This window comes from Pyricularia oryzae, chromosome 4 (genome assembly GCF_000002495.2).
Source record: "Pyricularia oryzae 70-15 chromosome 4, whole genome shotgun sequence".
NCBI lineage: Eukaryota > Fungi > Ascomycota > Sordariomycetes > Magnaporthales > Pyriculariaceae > Pyricularia > Pyricularia oryzae.
The window spans coordinates 1,844,963-1,868,459 of NC_017851.1; the positions used below are offsets into that span (position 1 = coordinate 1,844,963).

The following is a 23,497-nucleotide window of genomic DNA, read 5'->3' on the forward strand; positions in this document are numbered from 1 at the left end:
TGGTTCGAGAGGAGAAGAAACATGCACCTTCTAACGTGCAGCTTTTGCGGTGTTGACACTATCCAGCTAGTCTTTGTTCATGCTTGTCCTGGTCCACTGTAGCGTTTTCACACTGGGAAACCTTTTATTCTCATCCCCAGTGGCAGGTATTGAGGAAGCAGGTGGCACGGGGAAATTGAGACTAGGTAAACAACTCCAAAATGAGCAGCTTGCGAAATGCAAACAGCTTACATTTTACGGTTCAGTGCCATTATCTGATGTTCCAGGATCCGAATGTGATACCAATTGTGACTTTTCGTTATCGCAAACTATATGCCCTTTTAGCCCAGACCTTTTCTCCATCGTTTTCGTACAGTTAAACAGTTTCGACCATGATCGAAACCAAGCAGGTAATATGTCTTGTAGCCCCAACATAAAGTGCTAGAAGGGCGCCTATTTTTTAGAAAGGAAAACAAAGACAGTTGGACCTAAAGCAAGGCCGCGAGACCCAGCAGCCCCGAGAGCCTGGAAAGACTGCGCTTCCCGGCAGTGTTTGATGGTGCCTTGGATGAATCAGCTGCTGGCGAGCCGGCGGTGCGGGAAGAGTTGTCCGAGATGGGTATCTCAGCACTGCTGCCGACGATCTGGACATGTTCCACCACCAGGTTTGTCGAGTTGAAGCAGTTGGATGCGGTCACAGGGGGAACCTTTGAGCTGTGGTCTGTAAACTCGACGTCGGCACACTGCATCGCGGAGGGGGCTTAGATTAGTTATATTCCGGTTGAATCATGAGCACGAGTGGTTTTGTATTCCTTTCATTATTCTTTTTTTCTTTTGTCACTTTTCTTCATCCCTTGCATAAAAGAAAGAGATCACCTACAGAATACGCCGGCGCGCCGTGCACATGCGTCTGCACGGCCTGGATGGACGCCTTGTCGCCAGCCTTGAGCCCCAACCCTGCCGGCAACGGCAAGTAGGGAAGACAAAAGGTTCCCGGGAAGGGGTTGTCGCCCACGGGCCCCCGGACGCGAAACACAGACGTGATGGGCAGGGAGCAGTTGCGCGGCTCGGCTTCCAGGCAGAGGTTGATGTACCACAGCGACTCGGAGTGGCCGCGGAACCAGCCGGGCTGGACCGCAAAGGCGCCCCCTGTCAGCGGATAGAAGGACCGGTTCGTGGTTGGGCCGAGGCCGCCGCAGGGGTAACTCCACTGCATGCCAAAGGGGAACGTCTCGTTCGTGATAAGGTTGTTGCCGCGGGTGCCGGGGTATGTTATTACGTGGTGGGCCGTCACGGTTGATAGCCAAGCCAGGGAGACGATGAGGCTGCGAATGAGCAGCGATGCGGTCTGTTGTAGCTTCATGGTGGTCGTTTAGGGGCCGCTGGCCTGTGGTGCTGCGAGGTTCCTGAGAAGTTCATTGTTTGGAAATTCAGGGGCGAGAAACATGCGATTAAATCTAAATGGCTGCCTAGACCATCGTACGTAGTTGGGGCGGGTAGGATTGTGACCGTGAGGGGACGCCTGTGTTTTGTATGCAGTCAGCATTGAAAATGCGACGTTCGCAGAGGTTCAATATAAAGACAGGGCGTTGTCGAGGTTGATCATGAACTCATTATGAACTGCCGATTGACATTCGGGCTTTCCCTTGATCTACAGTCAGCCTTGGTAAAAGATGATCTTTACTATTTTCTATCTGCATATCGAGAGATCTCGTATGATTATCGAGACTATGATGATCTTGGTTACACTTGGCGGTAATCGCTAGCAATCAAGACTCTTTAGTCAAAACGAATGAGTCCAGTCAATATTTTTAGGTGAGAGAGAGTTGAATACTGACGGCTTCACCGAGCAAGAGTGAGCGCATCGCCCAGCCTTGCTAGCCTACCGTAGCAGTATACGCCGTGGTGGGACTCATGGTTCAGACAGGCAGTGAGCCTAAAGTTGCCGACGACAGCACGTTGTTTGCACGTGGCCCTTGAGACACCCTGTATCGGGTACCCATGAGAATACTTTTGCACGCCAATCCCTCCATTCTCCATTGCTTTTGCGACTATAATACTCGGTATTTCTATACTTTTCCGTGCAGCTTCTCCCATAGTACGTGGTACACGATGCAAGTATCTCCCTGCAACTGCAAGGCGGTCGGTAAAAAAAAAACCCAAAAAAAAACCAAAAAAAACCGATGCATCCGGCGACGTTAGTTGACACGGAATCTCGCGCCTTAAGCCGTCAGACAATTTCAGGCTGATATGCTTAATCGTACCGATTACAGCCAGAAAGCGCGACGATATTCGCGTAAAGAATCTAGGCGCGGATGAGAGGCATTTGTTTATTTATAGGGGGCTTGTTGGATAACAAAAGGCGCGCCATGATTGCATCCATTATGTATGTGTGTCTCTGGTCTATTTCAGAACATGTGTCGATGTTATTCACCGCTCCTCTGCACTTTTGCAAAGGGACAGCTCACGGGCAGCCAAAATGCAGTGTAGCGCGTGCATTCCAACGACCCACTGCTCTGGGGCCAATCTCAGGGGTATTACGTCAATAACAGGGATGGTGATTTAACCCCTCCATGGATACTCCGTACACTCAAGTTGAATTATGCGGGGCACAATTTGTGTTGAGGGATGTGCATTTACGGATGTTTTCTGTAGTTACCTCTTCGGTTCATATGCCAGTCATATGGTTTTAGATCAATTGAACGGCATGTATGTTAGATGAGCAGCCTTTCTCTTGCAAAAAAAACCCTCATAGTTCCTTTGCACTACATTATATGTGTACCTTCGCTTGCAGAGTACGGTAGCGTGCAATGCGGTGCCTGTGCCATCCCATCAACAAGAGACTGGAAGCGAAAGTGAGCGATGCTCGACAAGGATAACCCCACCTCTAGCACATGCCGGGCTAAGTTAGTCCACCACAGACTTGCTGTATGTTTTAGCTGTACCGTAAACCCGTCAAGACCATCAACATCCGTTGTTTTGGTTCGATAAATCCCCAACAAAGGTATAAGGCCAAGCTGCGAAGGCTCAATAAAACGCTCCAACAGAGCTTGGATCACTCTTGAGCCTCAGGGCTCAGCTTACCCGTGGGATCAAAACCAGGGATCCGAAGGGGTTGCTTCCTGTTCGAGCGCACTGCGCAGAAGACAAGTAAGTACCCGAAACGAGCAACCAAAAAGAATCCCGACCCATTACCGTTCAGCAACCATGCACGTTGGTGGGCGGGCGTCGCTCGCTTGATGTAATGCGACCTGATCGTCCAGTCTAGACAGCCGCAGAAGACCCGCGCTACTTTTTTACTGTACAGCAAGTAAGTGAATGCACGCTTGCCGGATAGAGTGTAGCACAAAAACTGGAGCAGCGGGAGCAAAAGTTCCTACGAACAGTGGAGGCCGTTAATGGGCGAGTGAGTAATTAAGAGATGCATGTGTACGCGGAGTGCGTGCAAGTAACAATACATACGGTAATTACACTTCTGTACTCTGGAGAAAATTCCCCAAGTGGGGGGTCATGCACCAGGCTGGCGCCACTCGGAAGGCTTTGTGCTATCTTTTGAAGCGCTACTTTTGTTACCCACACTCTTTTTTGGTGTCATCTTGCCGTATTGTTTATGTGCAAGTCTCCGCCGCAACCGCATCTCGCACAAGGAAGGGCCAATAGAATCCCTGCAATTCTGACCTCATCACCTTTGCGTGAGCTCCTCCTCCTCCTCCCCAGCCTCGAACGTAAAAAGGCGACTAGGTGACCGCCAGCACTCAACCTCGTGTCTTCCCGGCTTCCTTCCCGTGTTGCCCGCCTACTGTTGGTCACTGTCTCGACAAAATAATTTGCGTCGACCGCCTTTTCGCTAGCACACATTTTCTCAAAGCCCTGCCCGTGGTTGTCACTTTGATTGCTTCCAAACACCAAACTGCTTGACCCGTTCGTCTCGTACTTTGAAAGCATCGTCATTCGTGCCCACTAAAACAAGTTTAGCTTTAACTGTCTGTGCTGAATACTAGGTTGGGAGGTACTTAGCATAAAGCAGTTATTATTCAATCCCCACTGGTGCTGTCAGCCTGTGCTTGACTCGCTGCCCACCATGTCGCAGGATGCAGCGTCGGCGCCGTCCGATCTAGGAGCCCAGACTCAGCAACCCCACCAAGCGGGCAACGGCGGTACCAATAGCAGTCATGGCACGGACAACATAGCCAAAAGAGCTTTGAAACTAGGGACCTCAACTTCGTTATCGCCAGAGCTACCACCGACCGGTTTGCAAGAGGAAGTACCTGTAACTCCTGGTATCACCACTGCCGCGTACCACGATTTCGAATTTGACAACGGCGAGTCGGGAGGAGGGCCGGGTTACTTCAGTCGACGTGGCCAGAACATGATGACAACGCCTGTCGGCAAGGGCGTCGAGGACGATGGCCTGGGCCCGTCCGCCAGTTCAAGTGCCCCCGACCCCGAGGTCCTCAAGAGGATAAATCAGTTCAGGCTGGGAGGCAGGAAGGAGTCGCTCACGAATATTCGGGCGATGAACCCTGACCTGTCGCTCAGCGGCAACATCATCTCGGCCACTTTCAACATCCCGTACTCTTTGGAGTACAGGAAGGGCGCCGACTGGGTAAGCAACCCATTTTTGCTCGATTATTTCTTCATTCTGCGCGAATCACAGCTCCACGGTCTATTGTTTGTGTGCTCCCTCTGCTGACGCTGGTTAAATCATCCCCGCAGGTACTGAACCCACGCCGAGGCCAATCGGCCCTTTTCGACTCCCTATCCCACCTCTCCTCCGACAACACGCCATGGAACCATACCGTAGTTGCCTGGACTGGCGAAATCGAACCGCCTAGCGATCTGCCCTCGCCGCCTGCTACGCCTCCCGCGACGACGACAAATCTTCCAGCGCTGAACTCTCTCTCAAAGCCGATACCCGTTAACGGGGAAGCTCCGGCCCCAGCGCCTTCCCACGCCGAGGGCCTGTGGATTCCTCGCGAGGACCAGTTGCGCCTTGAGAGCCAGCTGTCGCACAATGCAAAGATCAAGACCTCGGCCGTTTGGCTGTCCGATAGCAACGAGGCAACCGAGGAAGGCATTACGCTCAAGGACCAGGCAAGATGGAGGCGGTTTGCGGAGCACGAGCTTTACAACCTCTTCCACTACAAGCAGCACGAGCCAAATGATGGTCGCAAGGAGAGGGTGCAGTGGGCAGACTACTACAGGATGAACCAGAAGTTCGCCAACAAGATCATCGAGAACTACAAGCCGGGTGATATTGTTATAATTCACGACTTCTACCTGATGCTGCTGCCCAGCATGCTCCGGCAACGGGCCCCGCACATCTACATTGCCTTCTTCCTCCACTCTCCGTTCCCCTCCAGCGAATTCTTCCGTTGCCTGCCTAGGCGCAAGGAAGTCCTCGAGGGTGTCCTGGGATCCAACATGATCGGCTTCCAGAGTTACAGCTATTCACGTCACTTTAGCAGCTGCTGCACCCGGATTCTGGGCTACAAGTCCGACGCCAGGGGCGTTAACGTTTACGGATCTCGCGTTGAGGTTGGAGTTTTCCCCATTGGCATCGACGCCAAGAAGGTGGAGCAGCTGGCTTGGTCCGATTCGGTGAACAAGCTGGTGCAACAGCTGCAGACGCAAACTACTCAAGGGAGAAAGCTCATCGTTGGACGTGACCGCCTGGACTCAGTCCATGGTGTCGCACAGAAGCTGAAAGCATTCGAGCGCTTTCTCGAGAACTACCCGGAGTGGCGTGACAAGGTTGTGCTCATCCAGGTGACAAGCCCTACTAGCATTGAGGAAGAGAAGGATGAGTCCAAGGTCAGCACCCTGGTGAACGAGCTTGTGCTCAAGATCAACGGAATGTACGGTGGCCTCGGATTCGAGCCGGTCCGCCACTTTTCGCAGTATATCGGACAGGATGAGTACTTTGCGCTGCTTCGGGGCGCCGACATTGGACTTATCACGAGCGTGCGAGACGGTATGAACACAACATCGATGGAATACGTAGTTTGCCAGCGGGACTCGCACGGCCCATTGATCCTCTCCGAGTTTTCGGGCACAGCTGGAAGCCTGACGGATGCAATTCATATCAACCCTTGGGACTTTAGCGCCGTGGCCGACGAAATCAACAGGGCATTAACGATGCCGCCCCATAAACGACAGGAGATGCAGACTAAGCTCTACGAGCATGTCACAACCAAGACAGTTCACGAGTGGATTGGTGGAGTCGTCGCCAAGCTGATACAAGTCTTGGGATCCGGTCAGAACCCAGTCAAGACGCCACTGCTGGACCGATCTGCCCTCCTTAGGTCGTACCGAGCTGCCGGCAAGAGGTTGTTCATGTTCGACTACGATGGAACCCTCACACCGATTGTACGCGAGCCAAGCGCTGCGGTTCCCACCGAGCGCCTCCTTCAGACCATCAAGGCTCTGGCGGCTGATGACCGAAATGCTGTTTGGGTCATCAGTGGCAGGGACCAGGACTTCTTGTCCGCGCACCTGGGCCATATTCAGAATTTGGGCTTCAGTGCTGAGCATGGTAGCTTTATGAAGAAGCCAGGTAGCGATGAGTGGGAGAATCTTGCCGATAAGTTCGACATGGGCTGGCAAGAGGAGGTTATTGCTGTCTTCCAAAAGTTTACCGACAAGGTTGAAGGTTTGTGAATTCCCAGAAAAAAAGTCTTCACGGCAATGAATAATTGTTTGCTAATCCTGAATAATTACAGGCCCATTCATCGAACGCAAGCGATGCGCTGTCACATGGCACTACCGCCCAGTTGTTGATCAGGACCTCGCTCAGCGCTTGGCACGGGAGTGCCACAAGGAACTGGAGGCCACTGTGGCGCGCAAGTGGGAGGTCGAGGTCATGCCCGGCAAGATGAACCTCGAGGTGCGCCCAACCTTTATCAACAAGGGTGCGATCGCCAAACGGCTGGTTCTCGACTACAATGCCGAGCTGGTCGCTGCTGGCAAGAACAAGCTCGAGTTCGTTCTCTGCATGGGTGACGACTTTACTGACGAGGACATGTTCCGATCCCTCAACACTCTGTCTGTCACGGCCGATGGTGCTACCGAGCCCGAGCTCAAGACGGAGCATGTTTTCAGCACAACTGTCGGACCCAGCACAAAGGTCACGATTGCGAGATGGCATCTGCTTGAGCCTGAAGATGTCGTGGAGTGCGTGGCATTGTTGGCTAGCGGCGTAAGCACCGAGCTCCTGGCAAATCAAGGCGAGGGTGTGGCGGAGACTGTCAAGCCCCTCAGAGTGAGCGAGAATAACCTGGCGGCCATTAGTGAGGTCGAGGGTAGGGTGCCCGATATTGAGTAGCGTTTCGGATCTCTATTTATGACAGCCTGCAGCAATCTGCCGTCCGCCCGTCATTGCTGCATGTGCTGCTAATTTGGGGCTCGAGATGTGACGCCGTGCGTTATCTTTCGTCTTTGAACTGTTGTACTACGGCAGCAACGCTTGTTTCATTGTGGTATCTGGTTCTATCGATGTTTTTTATTCTGCGTATGCCACTTGGGTGCGTCACCTGTTCCGCATTTTCTTCATGAGCATCTCAAGAATACTTTCTACAGTCGGGGATTCCCAACACATTAAACCGCAGGTGCTCTAAGAATTCTTGTGTTCAGAGATTTTCTTCTCCTAGATGCGTACTTTTCTTTGGCGATGATCGGAAGTATCAGTCGCGCAGCATTTCCATATAGACAACACTGAACTACATTTTGCATACATACTATTCCTGTCCCATTTTCCATCCTTGCAGGCCCTAGTTTGGGGTCAGTATGAAATGGAAAGCGCCCGCTGACGCATATGGTGGCTTCTTTCTGGGGAAGCTCAAGAAAACTGATCTATAATATCGCTTACAAATATAGTCCAGATGATACAGCACCGGGGCCAGTTGGTTTTACCGTCTCTTCGCTGCCTAGACCATACTGATGGAACAGTGACTGGGGTTAGCTTTCGTTTCCATTCTCGAAGTAAGATCGCGTCCAATCTCGTAACTCGGCTACGATCCTGAACAAGTATATCTGGGAACATTTCATCCAAAACAACTCGGGCATACAGATGTTGGGGCTTACGTCTATCTTTACAGCTTTCGATCAACCTCGACACCGGCCAGGCTCCTCGGTCGAATTCCAAGTGGTACTCTAGACGCTTCCTCGGCCAAAAACAGCTGGCAGGCTACGAGATGACAATATAGGATTTTCGGGAGACCAGTTGCGTAAACTGGTATTAAACGTTGCTCTCAATCCTGCATGTTATAAATTTACACAAAGGCTGCTCATCTAAACGAGGCCTGGCGTTCAGCATGAAGAAGCCATGTACCATCTTGCCTCGGGGGAAACTCTAGGACCATCGTTGGATCATGGCCACGTTAGTTGGTGCCGTCAACCTCCTGTATTTCAGATGTCTACCTTCTATCTTTCCAACGTAAACAAAAAGACGTTCAGATGAACCCTGGATTGATTCCAGGTTTGACTGCATGGTATTGCGATGTTTTGCCCCTTATGCAGTCTCTTCTGTCGGCAGGTCGAGCACCGACCAGCCAGATAAGAAGACAAATAATTTCTGTTCTCACGTTAAGCGAACACGATACATGCATATGCTCGGCAACCTGATGGCTCCCATATCAGCCGTCGCGTCGGCCGAGGCCAAGAGAGTGTCACAAATTTAAGGGTATTATGCAGCCGCTGCGCGTCAGTGTATTGCCCCCAAGATCAACCTGACTTTGGTGATCCAAAATGACAGTCACTGGTATGACATATCAATTCCAAAACGGGCATATCCAACCTATCTGGCTTATCTCGTCCATTAACCTTGGTGTAGATCCGCCGAGCTTTTCAAGACTGGGGAACATTGTCATGTTCGGGATGAACAGATCTCTGGTAGCTTGATATGTTGTGCCAGAAGTGGGATAGCCGAAGTGGGTAGGTAATAAAGAACAAAAAAGATCTACGGTTCCATGCCGTAAAGAAACAAAAGAAACTCTAATCTTTAGCGCAATTTCCCACGACTCTCCAAACAAGCTAAGATCTGCTTATACTTTTTATCGCGTGCAGAGATCGCATGGTACAAGCATCATATTATCAGATGGGGAATGGAGGGGGCAAAAGATCGGCATGACGCTATCGTTCTGAGACCGGATCTCTTATTATATTTAGTAAATCTGCACGCAGGGGTGACACAAGGCCGTGGCCCCCAAGTACTAAACTATCTTCGTACTTACATAAACATTTGGAGCCAAAAAGAACAGACGGACGCCAAAATAAGCCGGGAGCTCCCTTTTCCGCATGCCACCACCTTTCTTTTCGCACAGCGACGTCGAAATAGGCGTGTAGCCGACCTACACAGGGGACCGGTCCTTTTCAATCGAGCCACTAGACTTGAGTTTACATTGGCCACATTTTACCACGCACCTAGCAGGGTTTTTGCAGTCGCCCGGCTGGCTTGCCCAAATCGGACGGTTTCTGTGATTGTGAGCGGCTGTTTGGTGAAACGCCCCTGTCGCCCAGATGCTCGGGCTCGTTCATCGGTTATTTTGCTTGTGTTGGGTTGGACGCGGGGAAGTCTTTTTTTTTGTACGTCCCAGGTATCTGCCTGCAGAGTCTAGAGAAACAAAAGCAATGAAACGATTAGTCTGGTGCAGAGAGCTTTGGGTCGCAATGATTTCTGTTTCGAGCCAAAACATCGTCCACCAGTGCTCAAGTCGCCCCCCGCCTATTGGCTTTGCGCGGAGCAACACCAGCCCATCATGACAGCCTCGGCCGGGACTGATGTTCCTGCAAGGACTTGTTTCTTATAAAAGATGCACTGCTGCTGTTGTTGAAATTCCGTGTAGAAAAAGCCTCATCAGAATAATTAGAACATCCATCAAACGAGAAACTGATATAGATAACCAAATCAACAAACAAAGGAATCGATCAATCACATAGAAACGACAACAAACCAAAAAACTCTTCCTCTCTCAACCACAAAAATGCGATCGACTTGGGCCTCTCTCCAGGCGACAGCAGCAGTATGCTGCATGCTCCTGGGCCAGGTGATGGCCGCGGAGCGCGGTGACTGCGCGACGAGCCTGCACATGATCGCGGCGCGCGGCAGCCTCGAGGCCCCGGGAGCGGGCTTCATCGGCAAGGTCGCCACGGACGTGGTGGCGGCGCTGCCCGGGTCCGACTTTGAGCCGCTCGTATACCCGGCCACCCTCAACAACTACACGACATCGGAGCAGAACGGCACCGAGGCCATGCTGAACGCCATCATCGACTATGCCACCCGCTGCCCGCAGTCAAAGATCGCCATCATGGGTTACTCGCAGGGCGCCCAGGTCTCGGCCGACGCCATCTGCGGGACGAGCGAGTCCACCCCGTTCACTGAGACTCAGGCCTTGGTGCCCGAGTTTGCCAGCAAGAGTATGTTATTTTGTTGCTTGTCTTCTTGTTTTGTTTGATAGACTGCAGTTGCTGACACAGAGAAACAAAACAGTCGTCGCCGTCGTCCTGATGGGCGACCCATCACGTGTCAAGGGAGCCGCTTTCAACCAGGGCAACTCGACCAAGAACGGAGTAAGTTTACCTACCAAAACATGCCTCGGCGTAATTCCTCAAGCCAACGCCAAGACACTGACAGAACCCCCTTAAAAAAATAGGTCTTCCCCCGCAAGAACATCGCCGGCTGTGGAAACATGATCAGCCGCATGGTGTCTTACTGTGACGAAGATGACCTGTTCTGCGACAGCGGCAAGAGCCTCGACATTCACGTCACCTATGTGCAGAGGTACGGCGCCGCCGCCGCCAAGTTCATCCTCGACCAGGCCGCCGCCCCGGCTCAGCCTGCTGCACCTGCACCCGCCCCGCCTGCCCCCGCTGCGCCGGCTCCGGCTCCGCCCGCACCCGCGGCCCCTGCTCCTGGCCCCAACGCACCGGCACCCGCCCCGCCTGCTCCTGCTGCTCCCGCTCCCGCTCCCGCCCCTGCTGCGCCTGCTCCTGCCGCGCCTGCTCCTGCCGCGCCAGCGCCAGCTCCGCCCGCACCGGCTGCTCCCGCGAAGGGCCCTGCTCTCCACGTGGGATACGTCTCATTCGGTGAGACCAAGAAGCGTGCGCTATCCTTTGTCAGCTAGATGGTCGGTTGCTGTTTTGAGATTGCTTGAGTTGAGCTCGCAAAAATTGCATATTGTGTCGTTGAGCGTGCCTGTTGAGACTTGTTCCTCGTTTGAAGTTTTGTCAAATTAAACTGTCCTGGCTTGAAGTTGGGATGTATATAATGACAGTATATACCAAATATCACCGTTAAGTGAGTGTCTGCATATTCCTTCACGGGTCTATGATAGCTATTTATGACAAGTTGTTCACTATTTCTCGTCAATGCTTGATATTAATAGGATAACAACGCGTAGATAAAGCTTAGAGAGTGGTTCAAATGAGGCTGGTTCAGAATGGTAAGCTACCCAACATGAGGACGACTCCTCGGGCTCTGTTTTGAAAACTATTGGGGTATTGGATGAAAGCCAAGAAAATCTAGCCTCATACTAGAATGTCAAAAACAAAAGTATATACAAGAATAAAACGTGAAAGATCGAACAAACCGTACGCTAGAAACCTACAATAACGCCGTCATAACCAAAACAAAAACGGGACCATGATACTCCAGAGCGTCAAAGCCACCACAAATAAAAGTATTACAAAACTTTAAAAACCAAAAACTAAGAAGAGAAAAAAAAAACCAAAACGTTAAGAAAAGTCCAAAAAACTTAGCTTGGGTCTGTGTCCGTCTAATAAGGCAGCTTGTGCACCGGGTACGACTTGTCCGGTTTCACAGCTTTTCCGGGCGTGATCTCAGAGTCTTTGTATGCGGGCCACACAATCAGACTCTTGTTCTTGATGATGACCGAGAGAGTCGAGAAGCCCTCGCCGGGGCCAAACTGGCCACTCCACTGCGAGGCGACGGTGAAGCTGTCGCTGCACTTTTGCTCGGCAACGGCTCCCTCGGGGCCCTTTTGCTCGTACTTGCAAACCTCGGGCTTGGATCCGTCCTTGCGGTCGACGGAGAATGAAACCTTGCATGTCGCGTTCTGTGCGCCGCAGTCGCGGGTGAAGTCGACAATCGTCCATTCCTCGCCGGTCTTGGGTGGGGGAGCTTGGGGGTCGGGTTTCTTGTCATCACCCTTCTTTTCATCCTTGTTGTCCTTCTTTTCATCTTTCTTGCTGTCCTTCTTGTTGTCCTTTTTATCCTCCTTCTTATCATCCTTTCTGTCACCCTTCTTTCTGTCTTTCTCATCATCCTTCTTGTCGCCCTCCTTGTGACCCTTGCCGCGACCTTTTCTGCGGCAGTTCTTGCGCCACTTCCTGTTTTCTTTACACTGCTTGTCTTTTTCGTCCTCCTCTTTCTTCTTATCGGCAGCATTCTTTTCATCCTCTGCCTTCTTGTCGTCTAAGGATTTCTTATTATCAGATCCTGCTGTGGCTGTTCCGTTCTTGGAAGAACCCGACGTGTCTCCACTCAGATTTGCTGCGCCAGTCTCTGTACTCGTCGTGTTGCTGCCTCCAGAAGTAGACAATTGCCCTCCTGAAGTTGCATTGGCATTTGATCCAGATGCCGACGTGGTCGTTGAGTTCACGCCGCCCACCGGAACTGGAACGGAAGTTGTGTTAGTGGATCCGCTTTCGATCGATGTTACATTGGCTGGCTTTGGGTTTGAATCGGCAGGCGCCGTTCCATTCGATGGCGCTGTGGTATTTCCAGTCGAGACTGTTGAATTTCCGTTCTTTTCCGTAGAGAGGTCCGAGTTAACGGCAGACTTGCTATCGGTTACAGATGCTGTACTGTTTTCTTCTGGCTTGGTCGCATCTTGAGCCGGCGTAGATGCTGGTTCAGGTGTCCTGTCCGGTTTCTTCTCTGCTTCAGATGTGGTGCTGTTCCCCGCAGATGTAGTTACATTCTGCCCGGTCGGCGATTCGGTTCCAGGCTTGCTCTCCGGTTTGTTATCTGTAGCAGATACAGTACTGTTCCCTGAAGAGGGTGTTGTGTTTTCGCCTGTCGTGGGAGCTGACGCAGGCTCACCATCTGGCTTTTTATCTATTGCAGGTTCGGTGCTATTTGTGGCAGGCGTGTTCACACTGTTATTCGTAGGAGAAGCTGCAGGTCCATCATCCGGCTTCTTATCTGCGGTAGATGTAGTGCTATCTGCGGCAGGCTCGGTCGCATTTTGGCCGGTTGGGGGTGATGGTGCAGGATCGCTATCGGGCTTTTTCTCTGTTTCCGGCGTGGTGCTATTTCCGGTAGGTGTGATCGCGGTTGCCGGTTCGCTGTCTGGCTTTTTATCCGGTATAGGTGCAGTTTCACTGTCAGACTTCTTATCGGTAGCAGATGAAGTACTGTCCGTAATAGGGGCAGTTGCATTCTGGGCGTCCGGAGAGGTGGGAGACACCGGCGCAGGCTCGCTTTCGGGCTTTTTATCTGTTGCAGATGGGGTGCTATCTCCAGCCGGAGCGGTCGCGTTTTGACCAGTCGTGGACGCTGGCTCAGGTACAGGGTCGCTGTCTGACTTCTTATCGGCAGTAGATGCAGTACTGTCTGTGACAGGTGCGGTTGCACTCTGGTCTGCTGGGGACGATGCCGGGGGTGCCGGTTCGCTTTCGGGCTTCTTATCGGTGGCAGATGGGGTACTGTTATCCGTGACAGGTGTCGTCGTATTCTGATCTGTTGGGGACTTCGTTGCAGGCTCGCTATCCGGCTTTTTGTCGGCAGTGGATGCAGAACTATCCGTGGCAGTGTTGTCTGCGGGTTTTCCTGCTGGGGATGCTGGTTCGTTGTCAGACTTTTTGTCTGCTACGGGTGGAGTGCTATCTCCGGCAGGCGTGGTTGCGTTTTGTCCAGCCGGTGGAGCAGATACGTGGCTCGAATCCTGTCCGTCCTTGGTAGCCGCTGGATCTGCCGCAGTGGGAGCGGTTGGGTTCGCTGGAGCTTCTGGTTTTGATGCATTGCCCTCAGGAGGCTGTCCACTCGTTCCAAGCGCTGAGTCACCAGGGCCCGGTGCGGTTGTGTTCGCGCCAGCACCAGTGCCAGGCTCCGGGTTCAAGATTGGCCCAGGTGGGTTAGGTGAGCCAGCGTCAGCCTTTGGGGTTTCATCTTTTCCATCCTTGGAGCCATTCTCCGAAGTGCCAGAGTCAGTCGGAGTCGAGGCTTGTCCGTCTGGCCGGGCTGTAGAGTTTCCGCCGTTTGCCGGCTGGGAGCTGGCATCAACGGCAGCAGGTGCAGCAGGTGCTGAGTCTGCAGCTGGTACTGATGGGAGAACTTGACTGCCATCTGCGGGCTTAGACTCCCCAGTAGCAGGAGAAGTGGAGTTGGCCGCATTTGTTGGCTCAGACCCTGTGCTAGCAGGTGTTTCTGGCACATTCGCTGCCGGGGCCGCAGCATCAGGTACAGGAGCCACTTGCGTGTCGACCTGAGGGGGCGTGGCTGGCGGAGTGGTTCCGGCGGCAGGGGCAGCAGCAGCGGGATCAGGATTGGGTGGCGCATCAGCCGGAGGTGTCGGGGCTGGCGGGGTAGTCCCAGCTGCAGGTTGGGCTGGGTTGGGGAGGGCTGCTGGCGACGGAGACTCGGGCTCAGTCGGTTTGGTTTCGGAGGGCGTTGATTGTGTAGATGGTGCTGAAGGAGGGGATGGTGGTAATGGTGGCGACTGGACGGGAGGATTGGAGCCTTCTGGGGCCCCTGTTAAAACAACGTTAGTGGTATCTCCTGGCGCTGGCACTACGGTCGCGCCGGCTCCGGCGGCGGGCGGTGTAACAACTGTTCCTGTCGTGGCACCTTCAGGTCCTGGATTGGGATTAACTACGGATCCTGCCGGGGAATTCACTGTCGTGGTGGCTTGATTGTTAGTTGACGGCGGTACCGCTGCTGCATTGGACTCGTTAGTTGGAGACTTTATGCTGGGGTCAACCGGAGGAGCATAGTCTGGAGGCATGACAGCGGTCTTCATCTCGCCGGATGGTGGCATAACCGCTGTCTTAACTTGGTCAGCTTGAGGGTTAGCAACAGGACCAGTCACAGGAGGCACCGCGACAGGCATCACTGCTGGGTTAGCCTCGCCAGCTGTTGGTGGTGGTGCTGGACTGAGCACAGGTGGTGCTATAACAGGTGGAATAGTGTCGGTTTGTGGTGGTGGTGGTGGCGGCGGTAAAACTGGTATCGGTAGGGTATGTGCCACTGCTATGAGCAGGGCAAGGTTAAATGTGAGCCGCATATTCGTTCTGTATATGCCAAGGTTGTTTCCGTCTTGTTAGAAGATGTCGCAAGACTAGGCAAGAATACGATGGCTTTTTGCCTTTTTTAGAAGGTTAGGTCAAGTCCTCATTTCATGTAGGCGAATATTTGGCGGCGGAAGAAAAAGCTTGAGTGGATGGATAGACGGATGGTAAGGTTGGTTAGTGGTGAACGAGTCCAAAAGCACAAAGCCCAGACCAGTCCAACTGTGCTTCACAGCTTGATGATGCTGATGTTTGGTTCGTAATGGCGTCGAAGACAAGAGAAATCGGTTGTCAGGGGAGAACAAAGTATTATACCAAGCCGGCCGCACACATTTCCAAGCCATGCTTCCCTGAAGCCAAGTTTTGCTCTGGAAGAACTGATCATCTATGTGATCATCAATTGTCATCAGGCAGTGAGCCGGTGGTGTGGGTACGTCCCAGTCGTGCCTCGTCGACTTCGATCGAGGCTCAGATGTGATCTACAGTTGCCCATCCTGGCTGCATCCAATCAAAAAGAGTCGGTAATGGGTGCTACGGTCAGAACATCAATTGCGCCGTTGGCGGGCCGCGTTGCAAGGTAAGAAGTGAATTTTGGTGGGCAGCAAACTTGGTGTTGTCGCTGGCGTGCGCGTGGCTGTGCGACTGCTGCTTACTGTTTTGAGCTGGTTCTAGGCCCTCTCAACGCGCAAGCCAGGGCCGTCCGTCAAAAGCCTTGCAGAAATAACGGCCCGCTTCACGTGATCTAGCGCGCGCGACGATCGCGTTCCCCACTGTATCTCACTCTGGCTATCGACTTCACATGGGTTTCGCGCCTCGCCAGGGTCAATTGATCAGCGGTTTCCTGGCTTGCCTGGACAGCATTGGACAGACACCAGAGAACCAGAGCAGTCATCACCTTTCTTTGAGCGAAAAGAAGCTTGCAATTTTGTGTACCCCTGAGGACCAGTCCGTTTCCTCCAATTGTTCCAGGCTTGGCTGGATGCTTACTACAGCTTGCTAGCAGGATCCACCAGAACTAGGTGCTCAGCCCTCCTGGGCTTAAAATAAACCCCGCGACGCTAAGACAAGCCGCGTCGATTAACTCATCCACGCTAGTTATAGATGTTGTGCTTCTGCCTGGCCTCCGCGACCGTGCCATGCATGTTGTCTGTAATTTAATTACAAAACAACCAATCGTGCACGTTCCTTCAGATCTAACTCGAAACAGTTTGCAAGATAGGTAGAGTGACAGGCTTGGTCTCTTCTAGTTAAGTGAGGCCGGCAGTTATACAGGTACAAATGGATATTAGGAGCCGCATCCTTCGGCGGGTGTCAAACCAAAGTATCAGACTAAAACTTAGGTAAATAATAAAGTTATCATTCAAGGGAGAAAGAAATTTTTTGCCAACGATCTGTTCGTGCCGGCCAGGGGGTGGATGTCCGATGGGGATACAAGAAATATACAGCGAGCAACCAGTGTTTCCAGCGACAGGGAAAATACGCTAACAAAAACCCTGTTGCTATGTTGGAACAAATTTGTCAATTTATAGTCAAGCATGACCGTGGATTGCATATTAATTGCGCAAAGATTTACAGTCGGATGGGATTACTACCATTATTATTACACAGGGCACCGGTTCCAAGGGATGAGGCTGGCAGCTCAAACGGTCCACCCAGGCTAGATTATACATTTCAAGCTGAGTTTCCAAGAAGATTCCAGGATCATTGCTATATTCCAGGAGCAATGCTATATTACTTCACTTTAAACTTTCTGGGGCGGCACGGCACTACCGAGATAGTTTAGATGTACCAGGGAATCGACCACACCTTACGAATTACGATTAGTATACGGGCGAGTTTCGGGCACTTGGCACCACCAAACAGGGCTACGCAAGGCACATTCCATTGCGCTTGGAGATTATTCACCGCGTGGTGAAGACAGTCTCGATTTTTGGTCAAGGTTCTTTTTCCGGGACAGGAATATGGGACCCATCCTCGTAGTGTAGGATATCCGCTTCTTGCCACTGGCGTTCTCAATTTCTCACAACTGCGATTGTCATTGGTTAACTTCATTCGGGGGCGCGTCCAATCAAATAGCTTTTGAGGCGCACGATGCAAATATGACATATTCATATTGCAATCCATTTGGGAAGTTGATCTAATCAAACTGCCAAGACGCATCCAGACTTGGTTACATAATATAAGAAGATAACAGTACGGTTGGGTTTCACCTAAACTTGACAGTATTCTCCGACCGTCATACTCACACCATAAGCCATTGCCTCAAGAGGTGGGTTATATTGGAACGGATGACATTTTGGACAGAACGGCTAGGATTGCTTGGACGTTTGAACTTTGTTCGGACTCCGGTTTTGTTTATCTTATCATCTTTCAGGTTGTCGTGAGGACAAAACGACCCATCAGCCGGATTATCAAGTACTGTGTTCATTGCTAATCACCGATCTAGACCTAGTATGCTCCTCTCATCATCTGATTTTTTTTGTTTCAAAAGAAAAGGACCAGGAAGAAGTAGTCAAGTTGCAGGCCACAGGCAAAAGACAACCACCGTGAGCTAAGACGCCAGTAATGTGTATGCAAATTATCGTATTCGGCATTAAGACCTACATGCTGGGGTTCGTGTGAATGTCTATTATATCATTAGTACAAAGGTTGACATTTAAGAAAGACCTTTATACCTTGATACATCAACGCACATGTAACGCTTTTGTAAACTTTATGATTATACTGGGTGTCGCATTTCAACATTTATGAGCCAATAGAGTTCATTAGTTCATACGTTACAGTAGTATATGTCAGAATTAGGTTGGGTGCAACCGTTAGCCTTTGAGGCTTTTTTATTCTCTTCTTTTTACATCGTAGGTGAGTAAGTCATGTAAGCCACCACCCATTATAAGCCTACCACAAAGTATCCATTTGTTGATGGTTGCCACATATGTTTACTCTGCTTGGCTGCTTGACTCTGATACCGATCCACAGAACCCATCTCAATCAACATTCGTAAGCTCCCAATGGGGTTATCTCGGACACATGGAATGTTTTCCCCAACAAGAATAGTCATCTAGACCGCCTCGTCCGAGCTTTGTATATGACGTCTACTACTGCAATGAGTCTTGGGCTAGATGGGGCTGGATAAGATCCCCACGAATAGCGATAGAGATTGCGCGATTTGATCCCGCTCGCCGAGGCATGCTACGCCATTACAGAGCGGTGAGATCCGACTACCGGTGTGGGTGCAACATCCCCATGCAAGTAGAATTGGTCTGCGTGATGAAGGCCTAATCGCTATTGCCCCTGTGGTGCGGTAGTAGATGTAAATTTTCAGCTCTGGACGGGTATCTGGGGGTAGCTGGAGTAGTCGGCTTGCTTGCGCAGTAAAGCTGCTGCCGTGGATGTTAATAGGACAACTTCTTGGGTAGCCCGAATGATACTTAGCCCTGGATTGGAGGTGCACATTTCACAAAAGAAAGAGACATCAATACTACACAGCTTAGGTACACCAAGTGTGAAGACCTAGGTCAAGAATAGATAGAACCGCATAGTGACAAAACTGTAGGTTTGGAAGCAACTCTCTCAAAATTATGGTATATACCGGCCAGAAATTATGTACAGAGAATCCATCTTCGATACGCAAAAAAGCATTAAACAAGAAAAGAGCCTGGGCCCGACTGATTATTTGGGCAGGCACTCCAGGATGTTCTTGAGCTTGTCGTTCACGACGGCCTGGACGTCGGCGTCGGCGGTGGTCTTGTCCTTGCCGCCAACGCTGACCGAGATGATGCAGTCCTTGCGGAGCCCAATCTCGAGCTCGTTGGGGAGCCTTGTGGTGCCGCAGACCTCGGCATCCCTGGCCGAGAAGACGCCGACCGCGATGCGGGACAGGACGAACTTGAACTTGTCGGCCGTGTTGCACGCGTCGGTCAGCTTGGGGAAGTTGACGTTGAGGAAGGTGTTGTCGGGCAGGTAAGGAGTGCCCTGGGCGACGACCTCAGTGACAAGCTTGGTGGCAAGCTCGGCGTAGACCTTGGCCGATGGTGTGGTGGCATTGCCGGAGGGGTCGAAGGAGCGGGCACCGCCACCGTTGTCACCCGAGAAGGCGATCGCGGGGATGCCCTGCTCGATGGCGTACACAGCGGCACCGACAGTGCCCGAGGGGAAGAGGATGTAGCGGTTGCTGCCGACGTTGACACCGGTAACGACCAACTCAGGCTTCTGGCCGTTCCAGATCTGTGGTGCGAATGTGTCCAGGCCGTACCTGACACCAGTTACCGGGTATGCGTTGACCCAGTTGAGCTTCTTGTTGTTGGGGTCAGAGCCGACTGGGCCGGAACCGGCAGGGCAGCTGTTGTACTCGCAAGCATCCTTGCGAGGTTCGGGCTCAGCGTCCTTTGAGCCTGTTATGGGAGTTAGCATGCATGAGGATAGAGTGGATGCGTCTAGTGTTTTGCGGGGATTGAACATACCAGAGCCGGACTTGTTCTCGGCAGGGCACGACAGGATCACATCGTTGCCAGCGGCAGTAAGGGTATCAAAGAAGGTCCTTGCGTACATCTCAGCCCAGCCGTCATCGTTTCCTTGAAGGATACGAATGCCTTGGCCGAGGGCCGTGAAAGAGAGGATACTGAGAACTGTTGAGGCACGCATCTTGACTAATAATGCGGCTTTGTTGCAGACGTCGTGGAGTTGTCTTCGAGCAGAGGAAGAGACGGTCTGGACAGTACTGTCAGCGAAAAGAGTGACTGAAGTGGGTGGTGGACAAGACAGTAAGCCCTCCTCCAGAAACGAGGACGCATCGCCGTATTATACCACCGGCCACCGGCAATCGGCCAACTGCCTGTCGTATGTCGTTGTTGCAACTACAACAGCATGACAAGGCCCCTGGCAGGAAATGACACCCCATCTCAGGGATTGGCGAAGTAGTGGGGAAAGGATCAAAGCGCACCATTGGGAATCTTGGGTGATGCAAGCCGGTCATTCGCTACCGTCTTCGGCAGGTGGCTTAGCGGCAACTGACCCCTTGAAAAATAATTCGGTAGCCACTTACAGAGAAACACCAACCAAATGACCGCGGCAATATTGGAGCCAAAGATAATACGATTGTACATTTCTGGAACCGAAACGGACCGGCCGAGTCAACACCTACCATGATCGATCGGTCGCGCTGCCACCTTGGGACACACAATACAACCGTGGTGGATGCCGCAATATTCCAAAAGTGGAAGTCAGATTGTCCACCAGAAAGGCCGCTCGCATTGACACGTGCAGGATTGAGATGCTGATGATCTAGACGTTTAAAACAGACTAGATCGTAGAAATTAGTAACAACCGCGCGGACGCAGGCCAAGCTTTGTTTCGCCAGGGGATTGGCCGGTGTGTCCTAGCCTTAAATTAAGTTAATAACCATCATGGTCCCTGTCGAATCCTGACATCTGATGATCAAACGCGCGCGGATGCTAGACGCGCTCGCCAGAAAAAGCCGCGACAAAAACAGCCCCTTTGCCCCACATTCGTTCCTCATGCCTCCCGGGGTTGGCATGAATAGTCCCCATCAGGGTCCAAAAGTGCATCCAGTGCCATCTCCTTATAGAACGCGGATGTAAATCTCCACCAAACCCGTTCGACCGATCAAAGCTGAGCAAATGAGCCTACTATGCTGGTAGGGGTCAAAATCCCTCCCGTGGCACAGTTGCTCAATGGTGTGGGATGTATGGGAATTTCCGGCTTTGGCAATAGTTTTTGCGAAAAAAAACACAAAAATTCAGGTATTTGTAGCTCCCCGCGAACAGTTAAATTGGTGAAGGCCCACGCATAGACTTACGGTGACAGGGGAGGGGATTTTTCGCCAGATACCGTAGTATTCTTAGATATTACCAAGCCCCCATGTTTCCGCGGGCCAGAGCTGCGGATATCCCATATTCAGATTGGCCTCCAAAGCTGTGTCGACGGCGCCAAGATTGAAGCTCGGATCGAAGAAGCCGAACAAATCCACATCGACGTCGAGCTGATCGAAAACGGATGGCTCTATGCTACCGTTCGTCATTGAAGATATTGGAGCCCCACTGGCCGCATGGTAGCCATTTGCCCCTACGGCCTCACCGATTCCCGAACCCCCGTTGGCTGCGTGGAGTGATGGCGCGTCAACCATTCTAGTATCGCCAGATGGGGCGGCAAGGGGCGTACCGTTCCGGCTAAGCGCCGCCAGCGCTGAGGCTGTAGCGACGATTGGAGGAACAGTGCTGGAGCCGTTTTCGCCATCTTCACGGCACAGGGACGTTGCTGTTTTCTCCATCTCCCGCAAGATGCTTTCGCCCAGTCCAGCATTTATCCTCGCGCTGAAGAAGTAATCACCAAGCTTCTTCAGCTCAGCCACAATGTTTCGAAACATGTCCCTGCCTCGGTTACGGAACATGACGGTTTTGCTGTACCTCATCTTGCGGTAGTGCACAGTGAGAGCCAGTGAGACGGCGTAGGGAACGAACGGAAATGGCCCGAGGTCTTCGTTCTGCACAGCCCAGACAATCCTGTCCGCCGAGAGGGAGCGTCGGGGGTTGATTGTAGAGTTTGGTAGATGAGAGCGGTTGTCATCGGGTGATGTCAAAGAAAAGGCGCTACGCGGTTGACGGCAGCTAAGCACGGCGATGGCGTGATAAAGTGTCTCCAGGGTTGCTAAGTAATGGTTAGAACAATCCGCTGCATACGAGGCCGACTAATCAAATGCTCACCAAGAAGTCGAGTTGGGGTTCTCCCAGTCCCTGTATCCATTATCAGAGACTCCAACACCGGGATGTCGGTATACTCGAATTTTTGATGTGGCCTGTACAGAGGAAACACGCTGTCAAGAGTCTGAACAAGCTTCAGCAGCAACATGAAGCATGGCGGCTGCTTGCTGATAGCGAGCTCAAGGTCCTTCTCAACGTCCCGCTCGTGTATTATTGTCGGGCGAGCATAGAATGATGCGCATAACCTGTCCACTGCCCAAACGGCGCAGAAGACACGATCAATATCTTCGCCTGGTCTTTGCGGTCGGTAGCCATTGAGATGCGCACTGAGCGTCTGTAAATGGTGAACGGCCTGCGTGTTGAGCCACGCGGCACGGGCCCGGTCCTTTTGAGATGTGTCGTATGGTTGATAGAAGAGGGCCATGGTGGTTAGGATACGTATGTGATCGACTTTGTTTTGTATCCAGTCGGCCTCCAGCACGGGAAATATTGCCTCCGCCATCTGCTGATGAAACTCCTGGGGCCTGAGGAGGGGACCACCTGGTTCTAATCGTAGATTTTTGCGACCCGCCGGATCCAGACCGCCGATCATGGAGATGACCTGCTTCATGACGTCGCCATAGACCGTGTCGGGGTTGTTGCCAGCCAGGTCTGAGTCGGTAAAGATTGGAAATATCGGGTGCACTTTATCCATAAAAATCTGGCGAAGCACGGAATACTCCTGAGGCGGCGGCATGGTAACAAGGCACTCCTCGCTGAGATACTGTGCTCTTGCACGCTCGAATGCCGCAAGCAGGCTGCCACGGCGTTCACTCCCATTTCCATAATGGTTGGGAATATGACGACTTCGACGTGACGAAACATCGGGACTTCGTGCGCTGGTCTTGGTTGATTCTGAGCGGGTGGGAAGCCATATCCCTATTTCTTCTGGTCCTGGAGGCACAGATGATGCCTTGGTTGTTGTTGCTTCGACAAAGATGCCTTCCGGATTGAGGTCGCCAACAAACCGGGATGACAGCTCAACCAGCTGGGATGCAGCTACCTGACAAATGTCATCTTCAAGCCTCTCTTGCGAAGATGAGATGACGGTATTGTCGTCGCCTCGCGTGGGGCTCGACTCGGGTGGCGCATCTGGGATTTGGGATGGTGGAAGCGGCGTCTTGGATTCTGGCGGCGAAGAAGGTATTGTATGTATGCAGCGTTTCTTCGAGACAGCAGAGTAATCAGTACATGTCGTCGCATCTCTTGTTGTCCATGCATGCCGGTAGGGCCCATGTCAAAGCCCTCAGCAAGCGCAAAGAAAGTGGCGCCTTATGCGCCAGCAAACCTTACCTTTTTCTTGCGACAGGACATGCAGGCCTGTTGGACCTGCTTTCGTTTCAGCGGCAGGCCGTCTGCGTCGGAGCCAACGAATTTGACTGCGGCGGCTGCGGCGCTCGCGCTGCTGCTCATGGCGACGGACATGACGGGCGGGCGGGCGAGTGGGCCAGCGCAAAGAAAATTTGCGATCGCCCTGCGCGCCTTACCTCGGGCACCTTTTTTTTCTGCCTCCCCCT

At 52.2% G+C, this 23,497-nt stretch overlaps 8 protein-coding genes across 8 annotated transcripts; 3 read left to right on the forward strand and 5 right to left on the reverse strand.

Moving 5' to 3' along the window:
- Positions 1–9: 9 nt before the first annotated feature.
- MGG_03442 (uncharacterized protein) lies at positions 10–1,777 on the reverse strand. Its single transcript, XM_003716438.1, has 2 exons — positions 860–1,777; positions 10–722 (listed from the first exon to the last, which is right to left on the reverse strand). Exons 1-2 carry the CDS (start codon positions 1,340–1,342, stop codon positions 468–470), a joined length of 738 nt encoding a protein of 245 aa, XP_003716486.1. The 5' UTR covers positions 1,343–1,777; the 3' UTR covers positions 10–467.
- Positions 1,778–3,556: 1,779 nt separating this feature from the next.
- MGG_03441 (trehalose-phosphatase) lies at positions 3,557–7,763 on the forward strand. Its single transcript, XM_003716439.1, has 3 exons — positions 3,557–4,585; positions 4,696–6,631; positions 6,702–7,763. The coding sequence occupies exons 1-3, from the start codon at positions 4,061–4,063 to the stop codon at positions 7,301–7,303; spliced, it is 3,063 nt and encodes a 1,020-aa protein (XP_003716487.1). The 5' UTR covers positions 3,557–4,060; the 3' UTR covers positions 7,304–7,763.
- On the reverse strand, positions 7,576–8,311 carry MGG_17093 (uncharacterized protein; the record flags this gene model as incomplete). The annotated part of the gene is made up of 4 exons (XM_003716440.1): positions 7,576–7,640; positions 7,717–7,748; positions 7,847–7,914; positions 8,309–8,311. 4 exons carry the CDS (start codon positions 8,309–8,311, stop codon positions 7,576–7,578), a joined length of 168 nt encoding a protein of 55 aa, XP_003716488.1.
- Positions 8,312–9,858: 1,547 nt separating this feature from the next.
- Positions 9,859–11,099, forward strand: MGG_03440 (uncharacterized protein; the record flags this gene model as incomplete). The annotated part of the gene is made up of 3 exons (XM_003716441.1): positions 9,859–10,392; positions 10,466–10,545; positions 10,629–11,099. Exons 1-3 carry the CDS (start codon positions 9,960–9,962, stop codon positions 11,097–11,099), a joined length of 984 nt encoding a protein of 327 aa, XP_003716489.1. The 5' UTR covers positions 9,859–9,959.
- A 237-nt stretch (positions 11,100–11,336) lies between these two features.
- Positions 11,337–15,611, reverse strand: MGG_13557 (uncharacterized protein). The gene has a single exon (XM_003716442.1). It carries the CDS (start codon positions 15,219–15,221, stop codon positions 11,751–11,753), a length of 3,471 nt encoding a protein of 1,156 aa, XP_003716490.1. The 5' UTR covers positions 15,222–15,611; the 3' UTR covers positions 11,337–11,750.
- MGG_17094 (uncharacterized protein) lies at positions 15,488–16,244 on the forward strand (the record flags this gene model as incomplete). Its single annotated transcript, XM_003716443.1, has 3 exons — positions 15,488–15,655; positions 15,711–15,802; positions 16,226–16,244. The coding sequence occupies 3 exons, from the start codon at positions 15,488–15,490 to the stop codon at positions 16,242–16,244; spliced, it is 279 nt and encodes a 92-aa protein (XP_003716491.1).
- Positions 16,245–18,739: 2,495 nt separating this feature from the next.
- On the reverse strand, positions 18,740–20,138 carry MGG_03439 (acid phosphatase). The gene is made up of 2 exons (XM_003716444.1): positions 19,686–20,138; positions 18,740–19,616 (listed from the first exon to the last, which is right to left on the reverse strand). Exons 1-2 carry the CDS (start codon positions 19,864–19,866, stop codon positions 18,895–18,897), a joined length of 903 nt encoding a protein of 300 aa, XP_003716492.1. The 5' UTR covers positions 19,867–20,138; the 3' UTR covers positions 18,740–18,894.
- A 944-nt stretch (positions 20,139–21,082) lies between these two features.
- MGG_03438 (uncharacterized protein) lies at positions 21,083–23,405 on the reverse strand (the record flags this gene model as incomplete). Its single annotated transcript, XM_003716445.1, has 3 exons — positions 21,083–21,888; positions 21,945–23,145; positions 23,274–23,405. 3 exons carry the CDS (start codon positions 23,403–23,405, stop codon positions 21,083–21,085), a joined length of 2,139 nt encoding a protein of 712 aa, XP_003716493.1.
- Positions 23,406–23,497: the final 92 nt, after the last annotated feature.